General features: G+C 59.9%; 1 protein-coding gene across 1 annotated transcript in view; it reads right to left on the reverse strand.

The window, feature by feature from the left end:
- Positions 1–1515: 1515 nt before the first annotated feature.
- FLNC (filamin C) overlaps positions 1516–22879 on the reverse strand; it is a 35658-nt gene continuing 14294 nt past the window's right edge. The window contains exons 19-47 of the mRNA XM_054179012.1: positions 22501–22618; positions 21716–21978; positions 20882–21160; positions 20080–20398; positions 19662–19835; positions 18533–18695; positions 17747–17907; positions 17227–17394; positions 16691–16814; positions 16439–16595; positions 15563–15752; positions 14353–14600; positions 13446–13533; positions 13219–13359; positions 12811–12939; positions 12505–12678; positions 11523–11684; positions 10606–10809; positions 9889–10041; positions 9668–9790; positions 8576–8818; positions 6796–7065; positions 5820–5957; positions 5517–5632; positions 4749–4878; positions 3579–3755; positions 2761–2979; positions 2312–2530; positions 1516–1709 (exon numbers count right to left, since the gene is read on the reverse strand). Coding sequence (XP_054034987.1) covers positions 1522–1709; positions 2312–2530; positions 2761–2979; positions 3579–3755; positions 4749–4878; positions 5517–5632; positions 5820–5957; positions 6796–7065; positions 8576–8818; positions 9668–9790; positions 9889–10041; positions 10606–10809; positions 11523–11684; positions 12505–12678; positions 12811–12939; positions 13219–13359; positions 13446–13533; positions 14353–14600; positions 15563–15752; positions 16439–16595; positions 16691–16814; positions 17227–17394; positions 17747–17907; positions 18533–18695; positions 19662–19835; positions 20080–20398; positions 20882–21160; positions 21716–21978; positions 22501–22618 — 5238 coding nt within the window. The 3' untranslated portion in view covers positions 1516–1521. The remainder of the gene's footprint in view (positions 1710–2311; positions 2531–2760; positions 2980–3578; positions 3756–4748; positions 4879–5516; positions 5633–5819; positions 5958–6795; positions 7066–8575; positions 8819–9667; positions 9791–9888; positions 10042–10605; positions 10810–11522; positions 11685–12504; positions 12679–12810; positions 12940–13218; positions 13360–13445; positions 13534–14352; positions 14601–15562; positions 15753–16438; positions 16596–16690; positions 16815–17226; positions 17395–17746; positions 17908–18532; positions 18696–19661; positions 19836–20079; positions 20399–20881; positions 21161–21715; positions 21979–22500; positions 22619–22879) is intronic.

The raw sequence follows: 22879 nt of genomic DNA on the forward strand, positions 1-22879 counted from the left end.
ATTGGCTGCTCTGGCCGCGCCCTGCTATGCTGTCAGCTTCCACAAGGGCAATGCCGTGTCCCCAGGCCGCCGCCACCCCGCGCAGCGCGACAGGCTTGGGGCAGTGTGGCCAAAAAGGACCTGGGGGTGCTGACTGACGGCAGGAAGGACGTCAGCCAGCAGCGTGCCCAGGTGGCTACCCTGGCCGGTGTTAGTGTGGCCAGCAGGCGCAGGGAGGTGACTGTGCCTCTGTACTCAGCGTTCGGGAGGCTGCAGCTCGAGTGCTGTGCTCAGCGTTGGGCACCGCAGCACGGGAAGGACATGAGGGCGCTGGGGTGGGCCCAGAGAAGCGCTGCTAAGCTGGTGAAGGGACTGGAGAATAAGTCCTATGAGGAGCAGCTGAGGAGGGACCTCATTGCTCCGTACAACTACCTGGAAGTACCTTCTCACAAGTATCTAATGACAGAAGAAGAGGGAAAATAGCCCCCAGCTGCTCCAGGGGAGGTTTAGGCTGGGCAGCAGGACAGGTTTCATGGAAAAGGTTGCGAGGCACCCCTTCATTTTGGCCCCTCCCCACCCTGATTGCCCCGCCCCTTCGTTCTGCCCCCCCCGTGCAGGCCCCGCCCCTAGCTGCTCCTTGTGAGCTCATTGGTTGTCCTGACCATGCCGCTTCACACTAGCTCTGCCCCTTGCTCATTCTGGCCCCTCCCCTCCATGTTGCCCCCCGCTCCTAGGACCCCAGAGCCCTGCCCTGGATCTTCTGCCAGGACCCCATCAACCCACCCGCTGTGTCTGCCCCGCAGTCCCACACCAATCACAGCACCCCGAGGCCCCAGTCCTTTACTGTGGGAGGGGCCCGGACACCGTTGGGAACCCCCGAACCTCCCAGAGCCCTCCCTGGACCCCATATCCTGCCACGGACACCCGTCTCCCCCTCCCCCAACCCCAGTTTCTTCCCCAGGACCCCAATATCCCACCCTGGACCCCCCCATGACCCCACTATCCTGCTCCAGAAGCTCAGTATCCCATTCTCACCCCTGGCCACTGGACCCCAGGAGCCTGCTCTTCCCCACTTCCCCCCATACCTTCCTACCCCATGTGTCCCCCTACTCCCACACCAGTCCCAGTCCCCTGACTCTCCCAGTGCTTTAAAAGGGTGGGGGACAGAACCCCTTTGAGACGCCCCACCTCAGTCCCCCCAGATTGACCCAGTGTCTTGCTCTGAACCTTCCATGTGTCCTGTCCCAGAACCTCCCAAAACCCCAGTATCCTAGCCTGGACCCCACAGGACTCTAGTGCCCTGCTCTGGACCCCTATTGGATCCCAGCATCCTGCTCTGGCCTCCCCTGAATCCCAGTTCAGTTCCCTCAGCCCCCCCGCCCCCGCCATGTACCACAGTTCCACAGCAATCACACCCCCAGGACTCTTCCCAGTGTTTTATTGGTGTCTCCAACACCTTCTGAGAACCCTCCCAGACCTTCTGAGGACACTGGTTCCTCCTGTCCTGGGGGAAGGGGGTGATGGGGGAGTTGTGGGTGGGGGTCAGGGGACAGTGACACGATAGGGGCTGCCGGGGACGTTGTCATCTCCCCAGCGCAGGATGAGGACGTAGTCTCCCTTCTCCTTGACTGTGTAGGTGACATTGTAGATCCTGTTGCCAACGTGCTTGACGTACACCTCCTCACATGGGGTCTTGGGACCGTGGACCCCCACCATCAGCATGTTGGTTCCTGGCAGGGGGACACAATGGTGTGTGACCAAGACTCCAGACCCACCACCACTGGATTCCAATCCTCTCCACTGGACATTGGACCAGCTCTCTCTCTCTCTACCAGATCCTGGACCCACCACTGGACCTTCTCCTCAACCCATCTCAAGCCCCTGGGACCCCAAATCACCTGGACCCCCCCCTCCCCAAAAAATGTCCCATCACATCCCCTCCCAAATTCTCCACCAAACCCCAGACCTCCCTTTTCACCATAGCCCCTTTCTGACCCATCACCACGTACCTTATCAGATCCTTCACCAGAACTTTCCAATGACCTGCCACTTCCCCTTCCTAGACCCCTGAAGAGCCCCCAAAACACCTCTCAAGACCTCTTGTAACCCACCTTCTGCCCTCCCAGGTCACCCCAAGACCTCACATGACCCTTCCAGACTCCTTGAAACCTGCCTCTCACTCATCACCTACCTTCCAAGGCCCCCTCAAGACCCACCTCTGATCTATCACCTCTCCCCCAAGGCCCTCCCAAGACCCCTTGGGACCCACTTCTGATCTATCACCTCCCCTCCAAGGCCACCGCAAGTTGCTCCAGGACCTCCCCTAACTCACCAGCCTTGCTGCAGTCCACTGTGAAGTGGTTCTTCTGGCCAAGGAAGGCAGTGGACAACCCTGGTCCCCTTGCCACCACCTTGCTTGCATCTGAGGAGAACTTGGGAAGCCCCCCAAAAGCAGGTGGACCTCTGGATGTCGCCGTGCTCCCCCTTGTCATTGTCTCCACCAGCACTGTCGACGTCTCATGCAGGCTGTGACCCCCTGACAGACGTGGGCCTGGGGACATGGAGACATCGTCAGGCATCCATGAGGACATCCCCACCCTGTCACATTGCTCTGGGGACCCACCATCGTGTCAAGCCACAGCACCTTGAGAACCCTCCATCACAGCACTCCACTTAACCCCCTTTCACCCCACCTTGGGGATCTCCTCGTCCCACCACCTTGGAGACCCCCTTGCCACCCCTCCAGGGACCCATGTCCATGCTCCCCACCCGTGTCCGTACCGGTGACCTTGGCCTTGAAGGGGCTGCCAACGATGTGGTGGGGGCCGCCGTACTTGATGGAGATGAGGTAGTTGCCGGGGGCCATGGGGGTGTAGGTGACACGGTGGCCCTCAGCACACTCCACGCAGTCCAGCTTCACCTTGGAGGGGCCATCGATGGTGACAGCCAGGGCCCCTGCCCCCGCGTTGGCTGTCTTCACCAGGAACTCCGAGCACACGCCTGTGGTGACAATGCCACACCATGTCCCCATGCCACCACCCATGGCCATGTCTCCACTGACACCACTCCAGAGGTGTGGCTCCATACCATGCTTATGGCCCCAGCACCGCAGCCATGTCCCTCCCCATCACCATCCTCCCATGGTCATGGTATTGATGATGGCCATAGCCATTGCCATGGGTCGATTCAGATTGGATGTTAGGAAGAAATTCTTCTCCATGGGGGTGGGGAGACACTGGAGCAGGTTGCCCAGGGAGGTGGTGGAAGCCTCATCCCTGGAGGTTTTAAGACCAGGCTGGATGTGGCTGTGAGCAACGTGATCTAGTGTGAAGAGTCCCTGCCCATGGCAGGGGGGTTGGAACCGGATGATCCTCAAGATCCCTTCCAACCCTGACCATTCTATGACTCTATGTCCCGAGTGCCACCACTCCACAGCTACGTCCCTATCACCATCTTCCCATGGCCATGGTGTTGACCATGGTCATGTCCACAGTGACACCACTCCACGGGCACGGTCACATCCCAATGGCCACCACCCTCCTCCCACCGCCTGCTCCCTCGCCCAGCCCCGAGCCGGGGCGCCCGCCGCGCGGCGTCACCTGTGATGCCGCCCTCGAGGCCGGGCCCGTAGGCGGTGACCAGCCCGGGGTCCCCGGCCTGGCTCTGCTCGCCCACGCGGATGTTGAAGGGGCTGCCGGGGACGTGGCGGCCGTTGAAGCGCAGGTCGATGGAGTGCACCCCGTTCTCCCGCGGCAGGAACCCGATGGCGTACTTGTCTGCGGGGACACCGTGCCGCCCCGTCACCCCCAGCCCCGCAGCCCCCGTGTGCCCACGCCCCATGTCTCTATATCCCCAGGTCCTGTGTCTCCATGCCTCCATTCCGCATGCCCTCTGTCCCCATGTCCCAACACCCAAAGTTCCCAAGCTCCAGCCCCAGTATCCCCATGCCCTCGTACCCCACACCCCCATCTCTCACGTCCTGTGTCTTCATGTCTCGTGTCCTCATGCCCCATGTCCCCATGCTGCTATGTCCTCATGTCCCCACGTCCCACATCCCATGTCCCTATATCCCCGTGTCCTGTGTCCCCATGGCCTCACTCCCCATGCCCTGTGTCCCCACATCTTCACACCCTTGTATCCCCATATCCCCACACCTCATGTCCCCATGTCTCATGTCCCAACACCCAGTGTCCCCAAGCTCCTTGCCCTGATATCCCCATGTCCTCAGTCACCCCATCCCCATGCCTCATACCCCATGTCCTCATGTCCCCATGTCTCTATACTTCATGGCCCCGTGTCCCAACACCCAATGGTCTTAAGCTCCTGTCCCTATATCCCCATTTCCTTAGACCCCACATGAGAAGGAACTTCTTCACTGGGAGGGTCACAGAGCACTGGAGCAGGCTGCCCAGAGAGGCTGTGGAGTCTCCTTCTCTGGAGACTTTCAAGACCCATCTGGATGTGTTCCTGTGTGACCTGTGCTGGATTCTATGGTCCTGCTCTGGCAGGGGGGTTGGACTCCATGATCTTCGGAGGTCCCTTCCAATCCCTAGCATCCTATGACCCTGTGTGATCCTGTGAGCCCTGTGTCTCATGCCCTGTGTCCTCACATCCCCATGTCTCGTGCTCCCTCTCCCCATGCCTCCGTAACTCACATCCCCATGCCCTATGCCTCCATATTTCATGTCCCCACGCCTCCACACCTCACGCCCCCGTGCCCTATGTCCCCATGTGCCTACTGCCGGTGTCCCCGCTGCGCGCTGTCTCACCGCTGTCCAGCTCGGACACGTAGCACTCCTCCACGATGCCCGCGGGCGTGTGGACCTTGGCGTCGATGACCCCCCGGGCCCCGTTCAGCTGCACCGCGAAGGACGCCGGCTGGTTCACCGTCACCGTCTCCTGCGGGGGGCACCACGGCTATCATCGACCTGGCACCAGGGCTGCCGCGGGGCGGGGGCCCAAGGGTGCCACGGGGCTCAAGGTGGCCAGGGAGTGACATAGGAACATGGGGGGTGGCACCAGAAAATGTCCCAAGGGTGCTACATGGATGCAAGGTGACTCAAGAGTGACACAGAGCATAGGGCTGGCACCGTGGATGACACTGGAGAGGTTCCCAAGGGTGCCACAGGGGCTCAAGGTGGCCCAGGAATGACACAAGTCATAGGGGTGGTGCTTAAGGGGTTGCAAGGGTGCCACAGGAGTGCAAGGTGGCTCAGGAGTGATGTAGGGCATAGGGGTGGCACCAGGGGTGGCGCCAGAGAGGTCCCAAGGATGTCACAGAGACACAAAGTGCCCCAGAAATGACACAAGGGACCGTGAGGTGACATAGGGTGGCATGGGGTCAGTATGAGGAACACAGAGGTGACACCAAGAGTGGCACTGCAAGGGGTGCCAAGGGAGACTCAGGGGTGACACCAGTGAGAGCCCCAGAGCTGTCACAGGGAAATGAGGTGGCCCAGGGGTGACAGAGGGGATGTCTGGGGAGCCCAGGGGTGCAGGGAGCCAGGGGGAGGGTGGCACTGGGTGTTCTCAGGTACCTGGAGGCTGGTGACTGTGAGGCGCCGGGCATCATCTGAGTGGGAGGCCACAGGCACCACGAAGGGGCTGTCGGGGATGTGCTCCTCATTGAACTTGATGGAGACCTCGTAGTCACCTGGAGGACATGGAGACACCCTCACTCAGGGACACCCTCACGTGGGAGCAACCTCACCTAGGGACACCTTTGCACGGGAAGACCCTCACAGGAGGGTTCTGCTGCGGTATCAGGGCTGTTGAGTGACCCTGGTGGCTGTCTGCAGTTAGTGGGGTTGGGGGGGTCAGGATGTGGAGGTGTCACCTACCAGGCTCCTGGACGAGATAGGAGACCCCACAGGACCCATCCTTCCTGTCCTCAAAGGAGATCTCAGCCTTGCTGGGCCCCTCCACGGCGATGGAGAGACCCCCGGCTCCTGCCTCCCGCGTCCAGATGCTGAACTCGGCTTAAGGGGGACACACATGGGGACACCCATGGGTGCTGCTGTACCCCACTGCCACCCTGGGGCCAGGGCCAGCCCCACTGCCATGGGCATGCACCTTGGTACCCTCCCTGAGCACCCATCTGCCCCCTGTAGCACCCATATTCCCCCATAACTCCAGTACCCCCCACAACCCCCTGCAGTAGCCACACTCTTCCAGCACCCCCAGTACCTCCCTCTCCATCCACACCCCATCCCCTCCAACACACCCAGTACCACCCCTCTTGATATCCCCCCCATATCCCCAGTAGCCCCAATATCCCTTGTACCTCCCTTCCCATACCCCCAGCACCCCTCATATCCCAAGTACCCCCAGTATCTCCTTCCCCATCCTCCCATATCCCCTTCCCTATCCTCCCAGTCCCCCCAAAGCCCAAATACCCTTAAGTAATACCCTCCCCATACTCCCAGTAGTCCCCATACTCCTCTCCCCATCCCCCCAGTACCTCCAGTATCTCCTTCCCCCTCTTCCCAGTACCTCCTGTATCTCCTTCCCCATCCCCCCACCCCCTCCATAGCCCAAATACCCCAAGTAAAACCCTCCCCATGCCCCCAGTACCTCCCATATCCCCATCCCTATCTCCCCAGCACCTGCCATATCCCCTTCCCCATCCCCTCAGCACACACCACAGCCCAAATACTCCCATGTAAAACCCTCCCCATACCCCCAGTACTTCCCATGCCCCTCTCCCCATACCCCCAGCATCCCCTTCTCCATAGCCCCAGCATCCCCAGTCCCCCACTCCCCATACCTCCCCCCCCAGCACCCCTATAACCCCATCCCCCCGTGCCCTCCTCGTACCTGGCACCCCTGCCACGCCTCTCTGTAGGCCGGTGCCGCCCGCTCTGACTTTGTGTGCGCCGCCCTCTCCCAGGGGTCCGACGGTGAACTGGAAGGGGCTGCCGGGCACGTGCTGGCCGCGGTACTTGACACTGACGGTGTGGGGCCCCATCTCCTGGGGCACGAAGCGCACGCTGTACACCCCCGCGCCCCCCGACACCACCTCCGCCTCGAAGCGTTGGCCCGAGGGGCTCAGCACCTGTGCCGACAGCTCCTGCGCCGACGCCTCCCCTGCGGGCACAGCGCCACTTCAGTCACACACCTGCCACCGGGGGCACTAGGGACCCTCATGGCACCCTGGGACACCATGGACCATCGTGGAACCATGGGACACCATTGCCCGTTATGAAACCATGGGAGACCATTATGCATCATGGTGCCCTGGGACACCATTGCCCATTGTGGTGCCCTGGGACATCATCGACCATTGTGGTGCCCTGGGGCACCATTGTCCCATGGCACCCTGGAACCCCATTGTCCCTCATGGCACCCTGGGCCACCATTGTCCATCATAGCACCATGGGACACTATGGACCTTTATGGCACCCTGGGCCACCATTGTCCATCACAGCACCATGGGACACTATGGACCTTTATGGCACCCTGGGCCACCATTGTCCATCATGGAACCATGGGATGCTATGGACCTTCATGGCACCCTGGAACACCATTGTCCCATCAACATGGAATCATGGCATCATGGGACACCATTGTCCCTCATGGCACCATGGGACACCATCGATCATCTTGGTGCCCTGGGACACCATTGTCCCATCAACATGGAACCATAGCACCCTGGAACCCCATTGTCCATCACAGCACTACAGGACACCATCGTGGCACCTGGCAGCCCATCACCACCCTGGCACACCATCATCATGGCATCAGGACACCTCCTTGTCCCATCAACATGACACCAGGGCACCCCATCATGACATCAGCATGGTACCATAGCACCTCATTGTCCTATCAACATGGAAGCATGGCACCATAGTACCCTATCATATATCATGGCACCCTGCAACACCATCCATCATGGCTCCATCATCATGGTACACTGGGACACCATCATCACAGCACTATGGGGTACTATTGTCCAGGTGATGCCCATCATGCCAGTGTTCATCATGGTACCATGGGACACCAACATTATGACAGCATGAGGCACCATCGTCATGGCACCCTGGGACATCATCCTATCACCGTGGCACCCGTTGGGGGAGAACATCAGTGGGGCCACAGCACCCACGGAAGTCCAGCACATGCAAGCACAGCACCCATGGAAGGAGACCATCCATGGAAATCCATCACCCATAGAGGCACATTAGTCATGGAAGCCCACCACCGATGAAAACCTAGCACCCATGCAAGCACATCACTTATGGAAGCCCACCAGCCATGCAACCATATCACTCATGGATGCCCACTAGCCATGAAGCCATGCAAGCAGAGCCTCCATGGAAGCATACAAATGGAGCATCCATGGAAGCCCACCACCCACGAAAGCCTGGCATTCATGCAGGCAGAGCATCTATGAGGCACATCACTTACTGAAGCCCACCACTGGTGGAAGCCCACCACCCATGCAATGACATTGCTCATGGAAGCCCACCAGCCACAAACCCATGCATCCATGGAAGCACATTGCCCACGGAAGGGTCCCACCACCTGCAGAACCACATGACACACAGAATCCCACCCCCCCATGCAACTACAACACCTCCATGCCAGAAGCACCCACCCTCCTGGGCTCGAGCGATGGACCCAAAGGTGCCAAGACCCTCTCTGGCCAGGAAGCCCCCGAAGACGTTGGGAAAGGGATCTCCTCCGACCTGGGTGGACTCCTCCACCCGCACCTCGCGCGTGGTCTCTCCACCCCGGGTCTTGCTGATCTCGGTGCGCTCGGTGCGGGTGTAGGTGTGGCTGCTCCTCGTGAAGGTCCTCGTCAGGCGCTCCTGCGCCGACACCATCTGGAACCAGTTCCCTGCCACCGCCACCAGCCACAGGGACAACGCCAACGGGGGACACAGTGGGGAGGAGGGGTGGAAGGATGGAGGGGTGGAAGGATGGAGGGGTGGAAGGATGGAGGGGTGGAAGGATGGAGGGGTGGAAGGATGGAGGGGTGGAAGGATGGAGGGGTGGAAGGATGGAGGGGTGGAAGGATGGAGGGGTGGAAGGATGGAGGGGTGGAAGGATGGAGGGGTGGAAGGATGGAGGGGTGGAAGGATGGAGGGGTGGAAGGATGGAGGGGTGGAAGGATGGAGGGGTGGAAGGATGGAGGGGTGGAAGGATGGAGGGGTGGAAGGATGGAGGGGTGGAAGGAGATGTGGAAAGACAAGATGTGGACAGATGGAGGAGGGGAAGGAGATGTGGAAAGACAAGATGTGGATGGATGGGTGGGTGGAAGGGGACAGTGATGGATGTAAGGGTAGATGGACACAAGGATGAAGACATGGATGAATGTAGAGATAGATGTGGGGATAGATACAGGGATGGGGAGATGCAGGGATGGATGGAGACATGGACGGATGTAGGGATGGAAGCAGGGTTGGATGGAGAGATGGTTGGACAGAGGGATGGAGATATAGGTGGACACAGGGATGGTTGATGGGAGGGATGGAGGCACAGGAGGGTGGAGACGGACCCAGAGGGACACAGGGATGGCCACGCAGACAGACGGGTAGACGCGGATGGACAAGTAGAGAAGAAAGAAGGAGGTGGAAATCAGAGCTGGAGCAGCTGAGATGCATCCCCATCCCCAAGCCCCATGGAGGAGGATGAAAAGGAGGAGAAGGAGGAGGAGGAGAATAGGGAAGCTGAAGGCCACCCCTACCTGGGATCTTCAGGTTGAGGTCACAGGTGCTGCCAATGGTGGCGATGGAGGGGGCCTGGCGCCGCCGTGTGATGCTCTCCTTCATGCGTCCCTCACCAGTCACCTTCACCGTGAAGGGGCTTCCTGCAGGTGACAACCACCTCAAGGACCTACTCACCACCAGAAAGGGCACCTTGGTCTCCCACCCCAGGTGACCCCATCCCACCATCCCCTGTCCCTACCTGGCACGTGTTTGTCGGCAAACTTGATGTTGATGATGTAGTTGCCCGGCTCGGTGGGGCAGTAGGTGACCTTGCAGGTGCCATCTTCCACATCTTCACAGTTGATGTCCACCTTGCTGGGACCCTCAATGGACAAGCCCAGCCCACCATAGCCTGTGCAACCATGGGGACATGCTCAGCGGTGTCCTACTACTGTTGTCCCCATCCTGGCCTTGGTCACACCATGGTCACCATCCCATCCCAACCATAGTCACGCCATGGCCACCACCCCATCCTAGCCCTGACCATGCCATGGCCAAGGCCACCACAGCATCACCCTCTAGGCTCTTGACCATCCCCATCTGACCATGGCCATAATCATGGCCACCATCCCATCTTAAGCTGGTCACAGCCATAGCATGGCCTTGGTCACTATTCCATCTTAGTTATGGCCTTGGACATGCCACCACCATGGCCACCTTCCTGACCACGGCCCCCACAACAATAACCATGGCCACCACACCATCTTGTGCTGGTCACAGTAATGACATGGCCTTGGCAACTATCTTGCCATGGCCGTGCCCACCATCTCATCATGGCCATGGCCACCACCTCATCATTGCCATGGTCACCCCCCCATCCTAGCCACGCCCATGGTGACCACCTCCCCCAAGCCATGACCACACCATGGCAATGATGATGACTTCCCACCCATGACACCAGGGCCTGTGGTCTCACCAGCACTACGTGTGTCCACGATGAACTCAGATGTCTCGAAGGTGTGGCCTTCCACCAGTCCCTTGCCCCATACCTTCACCCTGCTGGCATCTCCAATCTCTGACTGTCCCACCAGGATCTTGAAGGGGCTGTTGGTCACATGCTGCCCACTCTTCTTCACACTCACCACATGTTCACCCACCTCCTTGGGTGTGAAGGAGATACCTGGGAGGAGGATACCACCATCAGACATCTCACCCAGCTCCCACCTCCAACTCCTGGCCACCACCACCAGCAGTAGCCCTGACCACCTCCAGCAGCCTATCACCCCCACCAGTCCCTGGCCACCTCCCCAAGCCCCAGTCCCATTGGGCCACCCATCCCTGTGACCCCTCTTGTCCTCTGCCCCACATCTCCAAGTCCTCACCCTGTACATCACCCTACATTCCTTGTCATAGAATCACAGAATGGTTAGGGTTGGAAGGGACCTCAAGGATCATCCAGTTCCAACCCCCCTGCCATGGGCAGGGACTCCTCACACTAGATCAGGTTGCCCAGAGCCACATCCAGCCTGGCCTTAAAAGCCTCCAGGGATGAGGCTTCCCCCACCTCCCTGGGCAACCTGTGCCAGTGTCTCACCACCCTCATGGGGAAGAACTTCTCCCTAACATCCAATCTGAATCTACCCACTTCTAGTTTTGTTCCATTCCCCCTAGTCCCATCACTCCCTGACACCCTAAAATGTCCCTCCCCAGCCTTCTTGTAGCCCCCTTCAGGTACTGGAAGGCCACTATAAGGTCTCCTTGGAGCCTTCTCTTCTGCAGACTGAACAGCCTCAACTCTCTCAGCCTGTCTTCACTGCCATGTCCCAGTTCCTCTCCCACGTTCTCCTGGCCCCACGTAGACGCGTCCCCGCGTCCCCTGTGCCCTCCACGCACCGATGTGGCGGTTGGGCAGCCGTTTGAGCAGGCAGGGCTCCTCGTTGCCCGACGGTGCCCGGATGCTGGCCGTCAGCAGGCTCAGGTCCGTCTCTGTGATCTTCAGCGAGACATCGGTGGAGGTGCCCACGTTGAGCTGGGACGTCCGCATGGAGTCGTCACCTGCGCAGGGACCATCAGCAGGGCCAAGGAGACCACAAGCCAAGGTGGAGTTGGGGTGGGAGGATGAATGGAGTCCCCACGGCCACATGGCTGGGTCCCGGTGGCCATGAAGCTGTCTCCACGGCCACGTGTACAAGGTCATCAGGGTTATGGATGGATGAAGTTCCCACAGATGCACCAATAGGGTACTCAAGGCCACAAGATAAGGACCTCATGGCCATGTGGTGGGGTCCCGTTGGCCAGGCAGGGATTGTCAAGATCATGTAATAAGGTCTTGGGGTTTGGGAATGGATGGGGTCCTCATGGTAAAATGCAGGGGTCCTGGTGGCCATGCAGCTGTCCCCATGGCTGTTTGAATGGGACCACCACAGCCATGTGATGGTGTTCCCAAGGCCCCCTTGAGGTCCCCACCAATGGGGTCCTGGTGGTCAGGAATGGACAAGGATACTGTGACTCTGTGGTGTGTTCCCAGTGGCCATGACTATAGAGATGCCACCATGGCTATGACCACAGAGGTGCCCCCATGATCACAGAGGTCCTACCATGACCATACAGGTGTCCCCATCACCGTCACCATGTAGGTGACCCCATGACGATGCAGGTGCCTTCACAGCCATGATTATGGTCATGCAGGTGCCCCAATAGCCATGACCACACAGGTGTCATCGTCACATAGGTTCCCCCATGATCATGAATCATGTAACTGTCCCCATGACAATGCAGGTGTCCCCATGACCATGACCCTGTAGGTGGCCCCATGGCTATATGGAGATGCTGAGGACATGGTGGGATCCCCAAGAGCATGGAGGTCTCATCTCACCAGTGATCTTGGCCATGAAGGGACTGCCAGGGATGTGCTTGTCATCGAAGCGGACAATGATGTTGTAGTCGCCAGGGGCGGTGGGCAGGTAGGACACGGTGCAGGTCCCATCCTTGTTGTCCTGGCAGGTGATCTCTGCCTTGGAAGGACCTTCCACAGCCAATGAGAGTCCACCTGGGTGGCACAAGGTGGGTGTCAAGAGGCATTTGGGTTCTCCAGGCCCTTCTCAACCCTTTCCAAGAGGCATTGGGGTGGTCTCCAAACCCCTCCCAGATCTGCCGGTGACCTCCTTTGGCCACCACTCACCCTCCCCAGCATCCTTGGTGACGATGGTGAAGGTGCAGGGCTTGTTGACCATGCCATGGCTCAACCCTGGCCCATAAGCGCTGACGTGACGAGGGTTGATGGCGTCCACATAGAACTGGAGAGGACTCCCTGGAGACACAGTGAGGACAACACTCAGGGGACCCCTTGCACTGTGGTGGGTGAGCTTCTCAACCCCATGGATGTTCAACCAGGGTGAGGTGGCATCAGCCTTGCTCCAGTGCCTCCCACAGTAACTTAATCACGGTCTCCAAACCCCATGGTGACCATCAGTCTCCAAATCCTGTGCAGGTCCATCACGGCCCCAACTCTATACTTCACAGTGCTCATCACGGTCTACCCAACCCGTGGTGCCCATCATGACCTCCCAGTGGCTCCCAGTGTTCTCACCAGGGATGTGGTTGCCATCGTAGCGGATGTCCATCTCGTGCAGGCCCTTCTCGGTGGGCGCATAGCGCACAGTCACCGTCCCGTCCTTGTTGTCCGTGATGTTGGGTCTGGCTGTCTTCCCTGAGGGCATCCTCACCTCCCCTGGGGCCACCAAGTCAGCCAGGGACTGACTGGTGCCCCACCATGCCCCACATTGTGTCCACCCTGTGTCCCACCCCCTCCCATACCTGTGATCTCCCCCTTCTGCACGGTGAAGGGGATGACGAGGTTGAAGGGACGGAGGTTCTCGGTGGTGGCAGGTGGCTCCTCTGTGGCCTGGTGCCATGGGGCAGAGAGGAGAGATGAGAACCATGGCACCCCACCGTGGTCTCCAAACCCTACGATGGCTACCATAGCCCAAACTCTCCCCATCACAGTGATCATCATGGTCTCAAAACTGTATGGTGGCCCATCACAACCTCAGTTCTCTGTCTCATGGTGCTTGTCATGGTCTACCCAACCCATGGTGCTCACCACAATCTCCAAATCCCATCATGGCTTCAAAACTCTGCCACCTCATGGTGCCCATTACGGTTTTTTGACCCCATGATGTCCACCATAGTCCCAGTTCTCTACCCATTGGCATCCATCATGGCCTCACAATCCCATGATGTCCACCCTGGTCCCATTTCTCTGTCCCATGACACTCATCATGGTCTCACTACTCGATGATACTCAACATGGTCTCCCAAATCCCCACCCCATGGCTTCCATCATGGCCCAAACTTTCTGCTCCATTGTGCCCATTACAGTCTCCCAACCCCATGGTGTCCACCATGGTCCCAGTCTCTTGGTGTCCCTCATGGTTTCCCAGTTCCATGATGCCTACCATGGAGTCCCAGCCCCATGGTGTCCACCATGGCCCTAACCTCTTGGTGTCCATCACAGTCTCCAGACTACATGGTGCCCATGAGTCTCCCAACCCCACAGTGCTCACCATGCTCCCTCAACCCCATAGTGCCCACCATGGCCCCAACCCTCTACCTACTAAACCCGACAAAATATCCCAGCACCACCCCTCCCACCATGATCTCCCAACCCCACGATGCCCACCACAGCCTCCACCCGCCACCCCAGATCCTCAGACCCACCCACCATGACATGGAAGGGGCTGTTGGGGACGTGCTCTCCCCCAAAGCGGATGGTGATGACGTATTTCCCAGGCTCAGGGGCAGTGTAGTAGATATCAAAGGTCCCATCATGGTTCTCCACCACATCCACGTCCAGTTCTGCCCCATCAGGGGTGGACACCTTGCAGGTCACTTTCCCTTGACCAGCAGCTTTGGCATCCACTGTGATCACCGTCTCCTCCCCGATCTGGATGGTGGGACCCAAACAGGCTCCTAGAAGAGAAGGGTTTGGGGTGGAGGAGGTGGTCTTGGTGGACCCACAACCCAACCCCAGCTGTCCCCCCCCACCACCCCAGCATCAGAGGGCCCCCCGGCGCCACTTACCCAGTCCATGGCCCCCAATGGATACTGCAAAGAGAGACCAGGGAGAAGCCATGAGGTGTGGGGCAGAGTTGGGGAACTCCAGGGGGGGACTTTGGGAGTGGCCAGGGGGCTCCGGGGGGCCAAAATGTCCTACTCTGAGCTGGGGGGGGACCCAATTGTCCCCACGGCACTGTGGGGTGGGGAAGGGAGGGGGAGGTGGGAAAGGATGGAGTGGGGGCAGCTGTAGGGCAGGGCATGGGGGGCAGCCATGGGGTGGCATGGGGCAGCATAAGGAGTCTGTGGGGCAGCAGAGGGATGCTGTGGGGCAGCTGTGAGTCAAAGATGGGTGTGCCAGGGGTCAGTGTGAGGATGCCGTGGGGCAGCAGGAGGAATCTATGGGGCAGCACAGGGATGCTGTAGGTCAGTGGCGATGCTTTGGAGGTGGCATGGGGCAGCAGTGGGAAGTCTATGGGTAGCGTGGGGCAGCACAGGGATGCTGTGGGTCAGTGTGGGGATGCCATGGGGGCACCATGGGACAGCACAGGGACACTGTGGGTCAGTGTGGGGATGCTGTGGGACAGAGCAGGGATGCCATGGGGTCAGTGGGGGGATGCCATGGGGTGGTGGGACAATGCCATGGTGCCACCATGGGTCAGTGAGGAGATGCTGTGGGTCAGCGGGGTGATGCCACGAGGTAGCAGGAGGGTGCTACGGGTCAGTGGCGATGCCATGGGAAGGCCGTGGGGCAGCAGAGGGAGGCCATGGGTCAGTGGGGCGATGCCAAGGTGCCACAGTGGGTCAGCAGGAGGCAGCGCAGGGACGGCGAGGGTCAGGAGAGAGACGCCAGGGGGACGCCACGGGGCGGCACCCACCTGTGACCAGGCACTTGCTGGCATCGCCAGAGGGCACGGCCAGGATGCGGAAGGGGGAGGCAGGGATCTCGTCGCCACCATACTTGATGGTGATGGTGTAGCGGCCGGGCAGGTCGGGCACGTAGGACACCGTGTAGGTGCCGTCGCCATTGTCCCGGATTGAGGCCTTCTTGGGTTGGCCCTCAGGGTCCTGTGGGGCACCAGAAGGCTCAGCACCCCGTGGCACAAGGGATAGGGCACCCTATGGGGCTCAGCACCCAATGGATGAGTGCCAAGGCACACTATGGGGCTCAACACCCAACACCATGAGTGCCAGGGCATCATGTGGGTCTCAACACCCAGTGGATGGGTGCCAAAATACCCTATGGGGCTCAGAGCACCTCATGGGGCTCAGCATCTCATGGCATGGATTCTGGATCCTCAAATGGCTCTCAGCACCCAATAGATGAGTGCCAAGGCACACTATGGATCTCAGCACCCAAAGGATGGGTGCCAGGTCTACATATAGGGCTCAACACCCCATGGCAAGGATGCCAGAGAATCATATGGGGTTCAGCATCCAATGAATGGGTGTCAGAGCACCCTGTGGGGCTCAGTACCCAAGGCATTGGTGCCAGAGCACCCTAGTGGGCTCATCATCCTATGGCATGGATGCTAGATCCCCACATGGGTCTCAGCACCCAGTGGATGAGTGCCAGGATACCTTACGGGTCTCAGCACCCCACAGATGGTTGCCAGACCACCCTGCAGATCCCACAAGACCTCCCACCACCCCAAGACATAGGTGCAAAGCTGCTCTATGGATGCCCACCCCTCCACCCCTTCCTGGTGGTCAGCCCCTCTGCCCTCCCCCAGGCCCCATCCATGGGTGCTGACCAGGATCTGGACGGTGAGGAGCCCCTCCCCGGCGTCGCGAGCGTCGATGGTGAACTCCACAGGCAGGCTGGCAGGGATGCCGCTGGCGCTCAGCCCAGGCCCGCTGGCCCTCACCTTGCTGGCATCGTGGGCTGGCAGAACCTTGATCTTGAAGGGGCTGTGGGTGGACACAGAGGTCAAGCTGGTGCTGGAATTATTCTTAGCACCCCCCACCAGCTGTGCCCAGCTTCACCCAAGGGTGGTGGTCGTCACCTGCGGGGCACCTCCTGGTCAGCAAACTTGACAGCCACGGTGTAGGGGCCATCGGTGGCCGGGGTGTAGTTGACCTTGTGGGTGCCATCACCGTTGTCACGGACCTCCACTGGCTCTGCCAGGCCTGTGGGGAGAGGTCCTCGGTGAGGTGACCCATGGTGGGTAGGACATCCCATGGGGCAGAGCTTCACCCAGAGTAGGACATCCTGCCCAAGGACATCCCATAGGGCAGAATCCCTATGGAGCATGGGATCCATGGGGTTGGAGAGCCTTTAGAGGACAGCTATGGGCAGGGCATCCACAGAGGAGGACAGTCCATAGGGCAGGACAGCCTGTGGATCTAGGGGGTTGGACAACCTCTGGAGAAAGACATCTATGGGCAGAGTATCCCATGGGGTTGGACACCCTACAGAGCAGGACATCCCTGGGGCTGGACAACCTGTGGAACAGGACCTTTATGGGACAGGACACCACATGGACAGATCACCCCATGGGCCATGACACCTCTCAACACCCCACCACATGTCCCCACGTACCAGAAGGTCCCAGCACTGTGACCTCGAGGGGTGCCAGCCCTGCAGCGCTGCAGTCCACCGTGAAGGTCTGGGGCACCCTGGCCCTGACACTAGGGCCCAGACCTGGCCCTGAACACTTGACCTTGCTGGGGTCCACCACGTCCTTCACAGGCACCCTGAAGGGGCTTCCTGCAGAAATGGGGGTGGGTCAGCATAGGCATGGGGTCAGTGTGACCAAGGGGTCAATGTGGGCATGGAGGCAGCGTGGGCATGGAGTCAACGCATCCATGAGGCCAACATGACCATGAGGACACCAAAGCCGTGGCCATGAAGTTGGCAGAGGGGCAATGTGGGCATGGAATGAATGCAGCCGTGGTGAGGTCAGCATGGGCTTGGGGACACCATGGGGGTTGGACATGAGGCCAGCACAAGCTCCTCCATCCATCAGCACCCAGGAACCCATCTCCTCCTCCCCACACCCCTGATGGGTACCACAGCCCCCCAGGTCCCCGCTGCCCCGCCCCCCAGCTCCACCACACACCAGGGATGGGGTGTCCACCAAAGGTGATGTTGACGTCGTAGTCACCAGGCGTGAAGGGGATGTACTCCACAGTGCAGCTCCCGTCCTTGTTGTCCTTGCAGGACATCTTGGCCTCAGAGGGACCCTCGATGGCCAGGCCCAGGCCCCCGGTGCCCGCGCCCCTGGGGACAAGGCAACGTTCAGGGACACTGCCAGGGGTGGCCTGGCCACCTGGGGTAGAGGTGGCATGTCTGTGGATGGGTGCTCAAGGGGATCACATCCATGGCAGATAGAGGGAGATGCCATGCTGGTGGAAGTGGGATGGAGATGCTGCCTCCATGGCAGAGAGATGGAGATGTCACTTTGGTGGCAAGGGAACAGAGGTGCCACCTCTGTGACATGAGGATGGAGGTGCCAGGTTAGTGGCATGGGATGGAGATGGGTTGGTAACATGGGATGAAGGTAGCACATCCATGGGGTGAAGATACCAGGTCGGTGGCAGGGGACAGAGATGCCAGGTTAGTGGCATGAAATAGAGGTGACACAGCCATGGGAGGGGGTGGAGGTGCCACATCCAGGGGATGATGATGCCAGGTTAGTGGCATGGGATGGAGGTAGCACATCCATGGGGTGAAGATGCCAGGCTGGTAGCAGGAGACAGAGATGCCAGGTTAGTGGCATAGGATGGAGATGCCACAGCCATGGGAAGGGAAGGAGATGCCAGGTCGGTGGCACGGGAGGGAGGTGGTAGATCCCTTAGAGGAACTGGAAGTGGTGAGCTGGTGGCAGCTGGGGGTTGGTGCCCACCTGGTCTCCACAGTGAAGCGGTTGGCCTTGCCAACCAGGCCACCTTCCAGACCGGGCCCATGTGCCCGCACGCGGCTGGGGTCACAGCCCTCTGCCACCCCAACGCGGAAGGGGCTCTTGGGAACAGCCACATCATCATAGGTCACCTCCACCCGGTGCATGCCTGCAGACAAGGGACACCATCACCCCCGGCCCAGGGCTCCCTGGCTGTTTCAGTGGGGGTTCGGGGTCCTGGTTGGGGTTTTGAGGGTATCCCAGGGAGCTTGGGGGGTCCCTAGTTGGGGTTTTGGGTTGTCTCAGGGGGGTTGAGGGTCTCTTGTTGGGGTCTCAGGGGGGTTAGGGATACCTGGTTGGGTGTTTTGTGTCCCTGGGTGGTGTTTGGAGCAGCACGGGGGGACACCTGGTTGGGACTAGGGGGTCCATGATTGAGGTTTGGAGGTGTCTCAGGGGGGTTGGAAATGGCTGAGTGGGGCTTTGGTGTCCCTGGTTAGGGTTTGGCGGCATGTCAGGGGGCTTGAGGGCTCCTGCTCAAGGTTGTGGGAGTCCCTACTGGGGTTTTGGGGCCCCTTGGTGAGATTTTGGGGGCTTGGGGGACCCTATTAGGGGTTTGGAACAACTCAAGTGGTCCCTGGTTGGAGTTTTTTGGGTGGTCTCAGGGGTTTGGGTGTCCTGGGTTGGAGTTTAGTGACCCCTGGTTGGGTTTTGAGAGGTCTTAAGGGGCTCAGGGGTTCATGGTTGAGGTTTTGGAGGACTTGGGGGACCTTAGTTGGGGTTTTGGACATCCCTAGAAGAGGTTCTGAGGGGAGCTCCAGGGGCTCAGTGGTCCCCAGTTAGGGTTTTCAGATGGTCCCTTGAGGGGTTGTTGAGGTCCCTTGGTGAGGTTTTGGGAGTTTTAGAGGTCCCTGGGTTTGGAGGCACCTCAAGGAGATTAAGGGAAGGCTGGATGCCCCTGTCTGGGGTTTTGAGGGCTCTCAAGGGGTCTGGAGACTCATAGTTAAGCTATTGGAGGGTTTCAGGGTCCTGGGTTGGAGTCTGGGAGTTTGAGGACAATTCAGGAGGTTCAGGGATCGCCGGTTGGCATTCTGGGGGTCTCTCATGGGGTTCATGAGGTCCATGGGCGGTCCCTCACCGTCCTCGTAGGGGGTGTAGTCCACACGGTAGGTGCCATCGCCGTGGTCGGTGACGTAGGTCTCGGTGGTGGCCCCCGAGGGGTTGACCACCCTGGCCTTGACGTGGGCACCTCCCACCTTGGTCAGCGCCCGGGCGTCCACCGTGAAGTCCGTGCCCACCTCACGCAGCACCCCTGCGGCACAGCACCCTCAGCACCCAGCGGTGGGGCAAGGGTGGCCGCGAGGCTGGGGTGGTCAAGGGGAGAAGGGAGGTGTGGGGAAGGAAGGGGGGCATGTGGTGGTGGCCACAGGGAGAAGATGCCCATGGGAATGCTCAGTGAGAGGAGGTGCCCACAGGGATGGGATGCCCATGGGAGGAGGTGCCCATGGTGATGGCCAGGGGAGGAGGTGCCCATGGAGATGTCCCTGGCTTCTCACCTCTCGGCTCCACGCCTTTGCCATAGACCTTGACACCGCTGGTGTCCACAGCTGGGTCAATGGTGACACGGACGGGGAACTTGGGGACGGGATGTCCACCATACTTGATTGTGATGGTGTAGGACCCGGGGCAGGCCGGGGTGTAGGTGATGGTGTAGGTGCCATCCCGGTTGTTCTGGATGAGGACCTCTGCTTTCACCCCAGCTTCCGAGATGATCTCGATGGTCAGGTCGGCGTCCCCGGCTTTGGAGCAATCCACCATGAAGGTGGCCACCTCGCCAGCTTTGCCCCGCTCCAAACCAGGCCCGCTGGCTGTCACCTGGGAATGGGAAGCGCAGGATGGGTTGGATTGGAAGACATCTGGAAGGTCAGCAAGTCCAACCCCAAACCCAGCACTGCCAGGGCACCACCAAACCATGGCCCTCAGCACCATGGCTTTGAAACACCTCCAAAGATGGCAAGTCCACCGCTGCTCTGGGCAGCCTGGGCCAGGCCTGGACAATGCTTTCAGTGAAGAAATTGCTCCTTGTGTGCAACCTAAACCTCCCCTGGGGCAACTTGAAGCCATTTCTTCTCATCCCATCACTTAGGAGAAGAGACCATCCCTGACCTGGCCCCAAGCTCCTTTCAGGGAGTTGCAGAGAGCCAGAAGGTCTCCCCTCAGCCTCCTTTTCTCTAGGATGAGCCTTGCCCAGATCCCTCAGCTGCTCTTCACAAGTTCTCCAGACCCTATCTCCAGCTGGTTCTCAACCACCCAACCACCTCAAGTCCTCCTCCCCCAAGGTGTTGCAAACACTCCCACCTTGTTGGGATCAAAGACGGGGGTCACCACGGCCTTGAAGGGGCTTCCAGGGATGTGCCTCTCAGCAAAGAGGATGTTGATGGCATACTCCCCAGGCTCCGTGGGCAGGTAGGAGACAGAGCAGGACCCATCCCCATTGTCCTGGCACTCGATCTTGGCCTCACAGGGGCCTTCCACCGTCAGCCCCAGGCCACCAGTGCCAGCACCTTTGGTGTCGATGGTGAAGGGAGCTGGGGTGCCCACACGGCCACCCTGCAGCCCCGGCCCATAGGCGCTCACCTGGGGGGAGACACAGGGGTTAGGGGGCTGCTAGGGGTAGGGGGGAAATGGGAGTGGTGAGGATGGTGGGGTAGGGATGGGGATGCTGGTGGAGATAGGGAGGTAGGGATGGGGATGAGGAAGGTGGTGGAGATAGGGAGAGAGTGACTGGGATGGTGAGGACAGTGGAAGGGGGCGGAGTGGGTAGTGATTCAGATGGTTCTGGTGGCGGTGAGGATGCTGAAGGCAGTAACGGTGATGGGGGTGGTGATGGAGATGATGAAGATGTTCATGGCCATGAAGGCAGTAACAGTGATGGGGGTGATGGGGTTGGTGGTGATGCAGAGGTGTAAGCATGCAAGGACCATGGGCATGCAAAGAGTGTGCAAAGGCAGCCTGAGTGTGCAAGGACATGCTCAGGCCCCATGAACATGCAAGGAGTGTGCAAGGACCAGGCATGGCCACCACGAGGGTGCAAGGAGCAGGCAAGGCTCATGTGTGCCACAACCCCCTGTGACACTTTGCACCTGTAAGGTCCTAGGGTGGTGGTGATGGTCAACCCCTCCCCAAACTGACCTTGGTAGGGTCGGGGGGCAGCAGAGCCTCCAGCGGGAAGGGGCTGCCAGGCACGGGATGTCCATCGTAGGTCACCTCCACCTTGTAGGGTCCCTCCTCGGGTGGGGTGAAGCTAACAGGGTGGGGAGCCCCAGGTGGGGCAGGACCCACAGAGCAGGGAATAGGGCGGCGGGAGGGGCCAGTGACCTTCACCTCCACCTTGCCCTGGCCTCCAGCTCCTGCGGTCTCCACTGTGAACTCCTGGGCTTGACCCACCTCCACCTCTGCCAGGAGAGGGGGACATGGGGTGGTCAAGGGGGGCACCCCAAACCCAAGGGTTCCACACCCCATAGACAGCAGGCTCAACAACCCAACCAAGGTGCCACCACCCCAGGGAGAACCCCAAACCCAAGGGTTCCACACCCCATAGACAGCAGGCTCAACAACCCAACCAAGATGCCACCACCCCAGGGAGAACCCCAAACCCAAGGGTTCCACACCCCATAGACAGCAGGCTCAACAACCCAACCAAGGTGCCACCACCCCAGGGAGAACCCCAAACCCAAGGGTTTCACACCCCATGGACAGCAGGTTCCACAACCCAACCAAGATGCAATACCCCATGTGCCACTGGCACCCAAAGGTGTGCTCCCCACCCCAGGGTGTACCTACCCAATGAAGAGCTCCATAGACAGAAGGCCCCACCAAGTTGGTATAACCCCATGGAAGACCCCAAAGCCTTGGATGTTCCCCCCCCTGATCCCCCTGAGGTGCCCCCCCCCCACCCTTTGGTGCCCTCAACTTACTGCTGTTGAGCCCCTGCACCTTGACCTTGCCAAGCTGCAGTGGGGGGGCCACGGTGACAGGGAAGGGGCTCTTGGGGATCTGGTCCCCTCCATAGGTGACCACCACAGCCAGAGGACCCTGTGGGTGCAACCCCACCTTAGGGTGCTGTGAGGGTAGAGGGGTGCCCACCAAGCCTCACCCACCAGGGAAAGGGATAATAAAAGGGCTCAAATGGGAGTGCTATGGGGATGGGGGGGAAATGGGGGCACCCATGGGTGCTAGGGAGGGGTTGGGGGCACCCACGGGTGCTCTAGGAAGTACATGGGGGAATTTAGGGCACCCAAGGGGGCTTGGGTGATGTTGTGTGGGTCCTTGGAGTGTTTATATGAGACAAGGTGC

Source organism: Dryobates pubescens, chromosome Z (genome assembly GCF_014839835.1).
Source record: "Dryobates pubescens isolate bDryPub1 chromosome Z, bDryPub1.pri, whole genome shotgun sequence".
Classification (NCBI taxonomy): Eukaryota; Metazoa; Chordata; class Aves; order Piciformes; family Picidae; genus Dryobates; species Dryobates pubescens.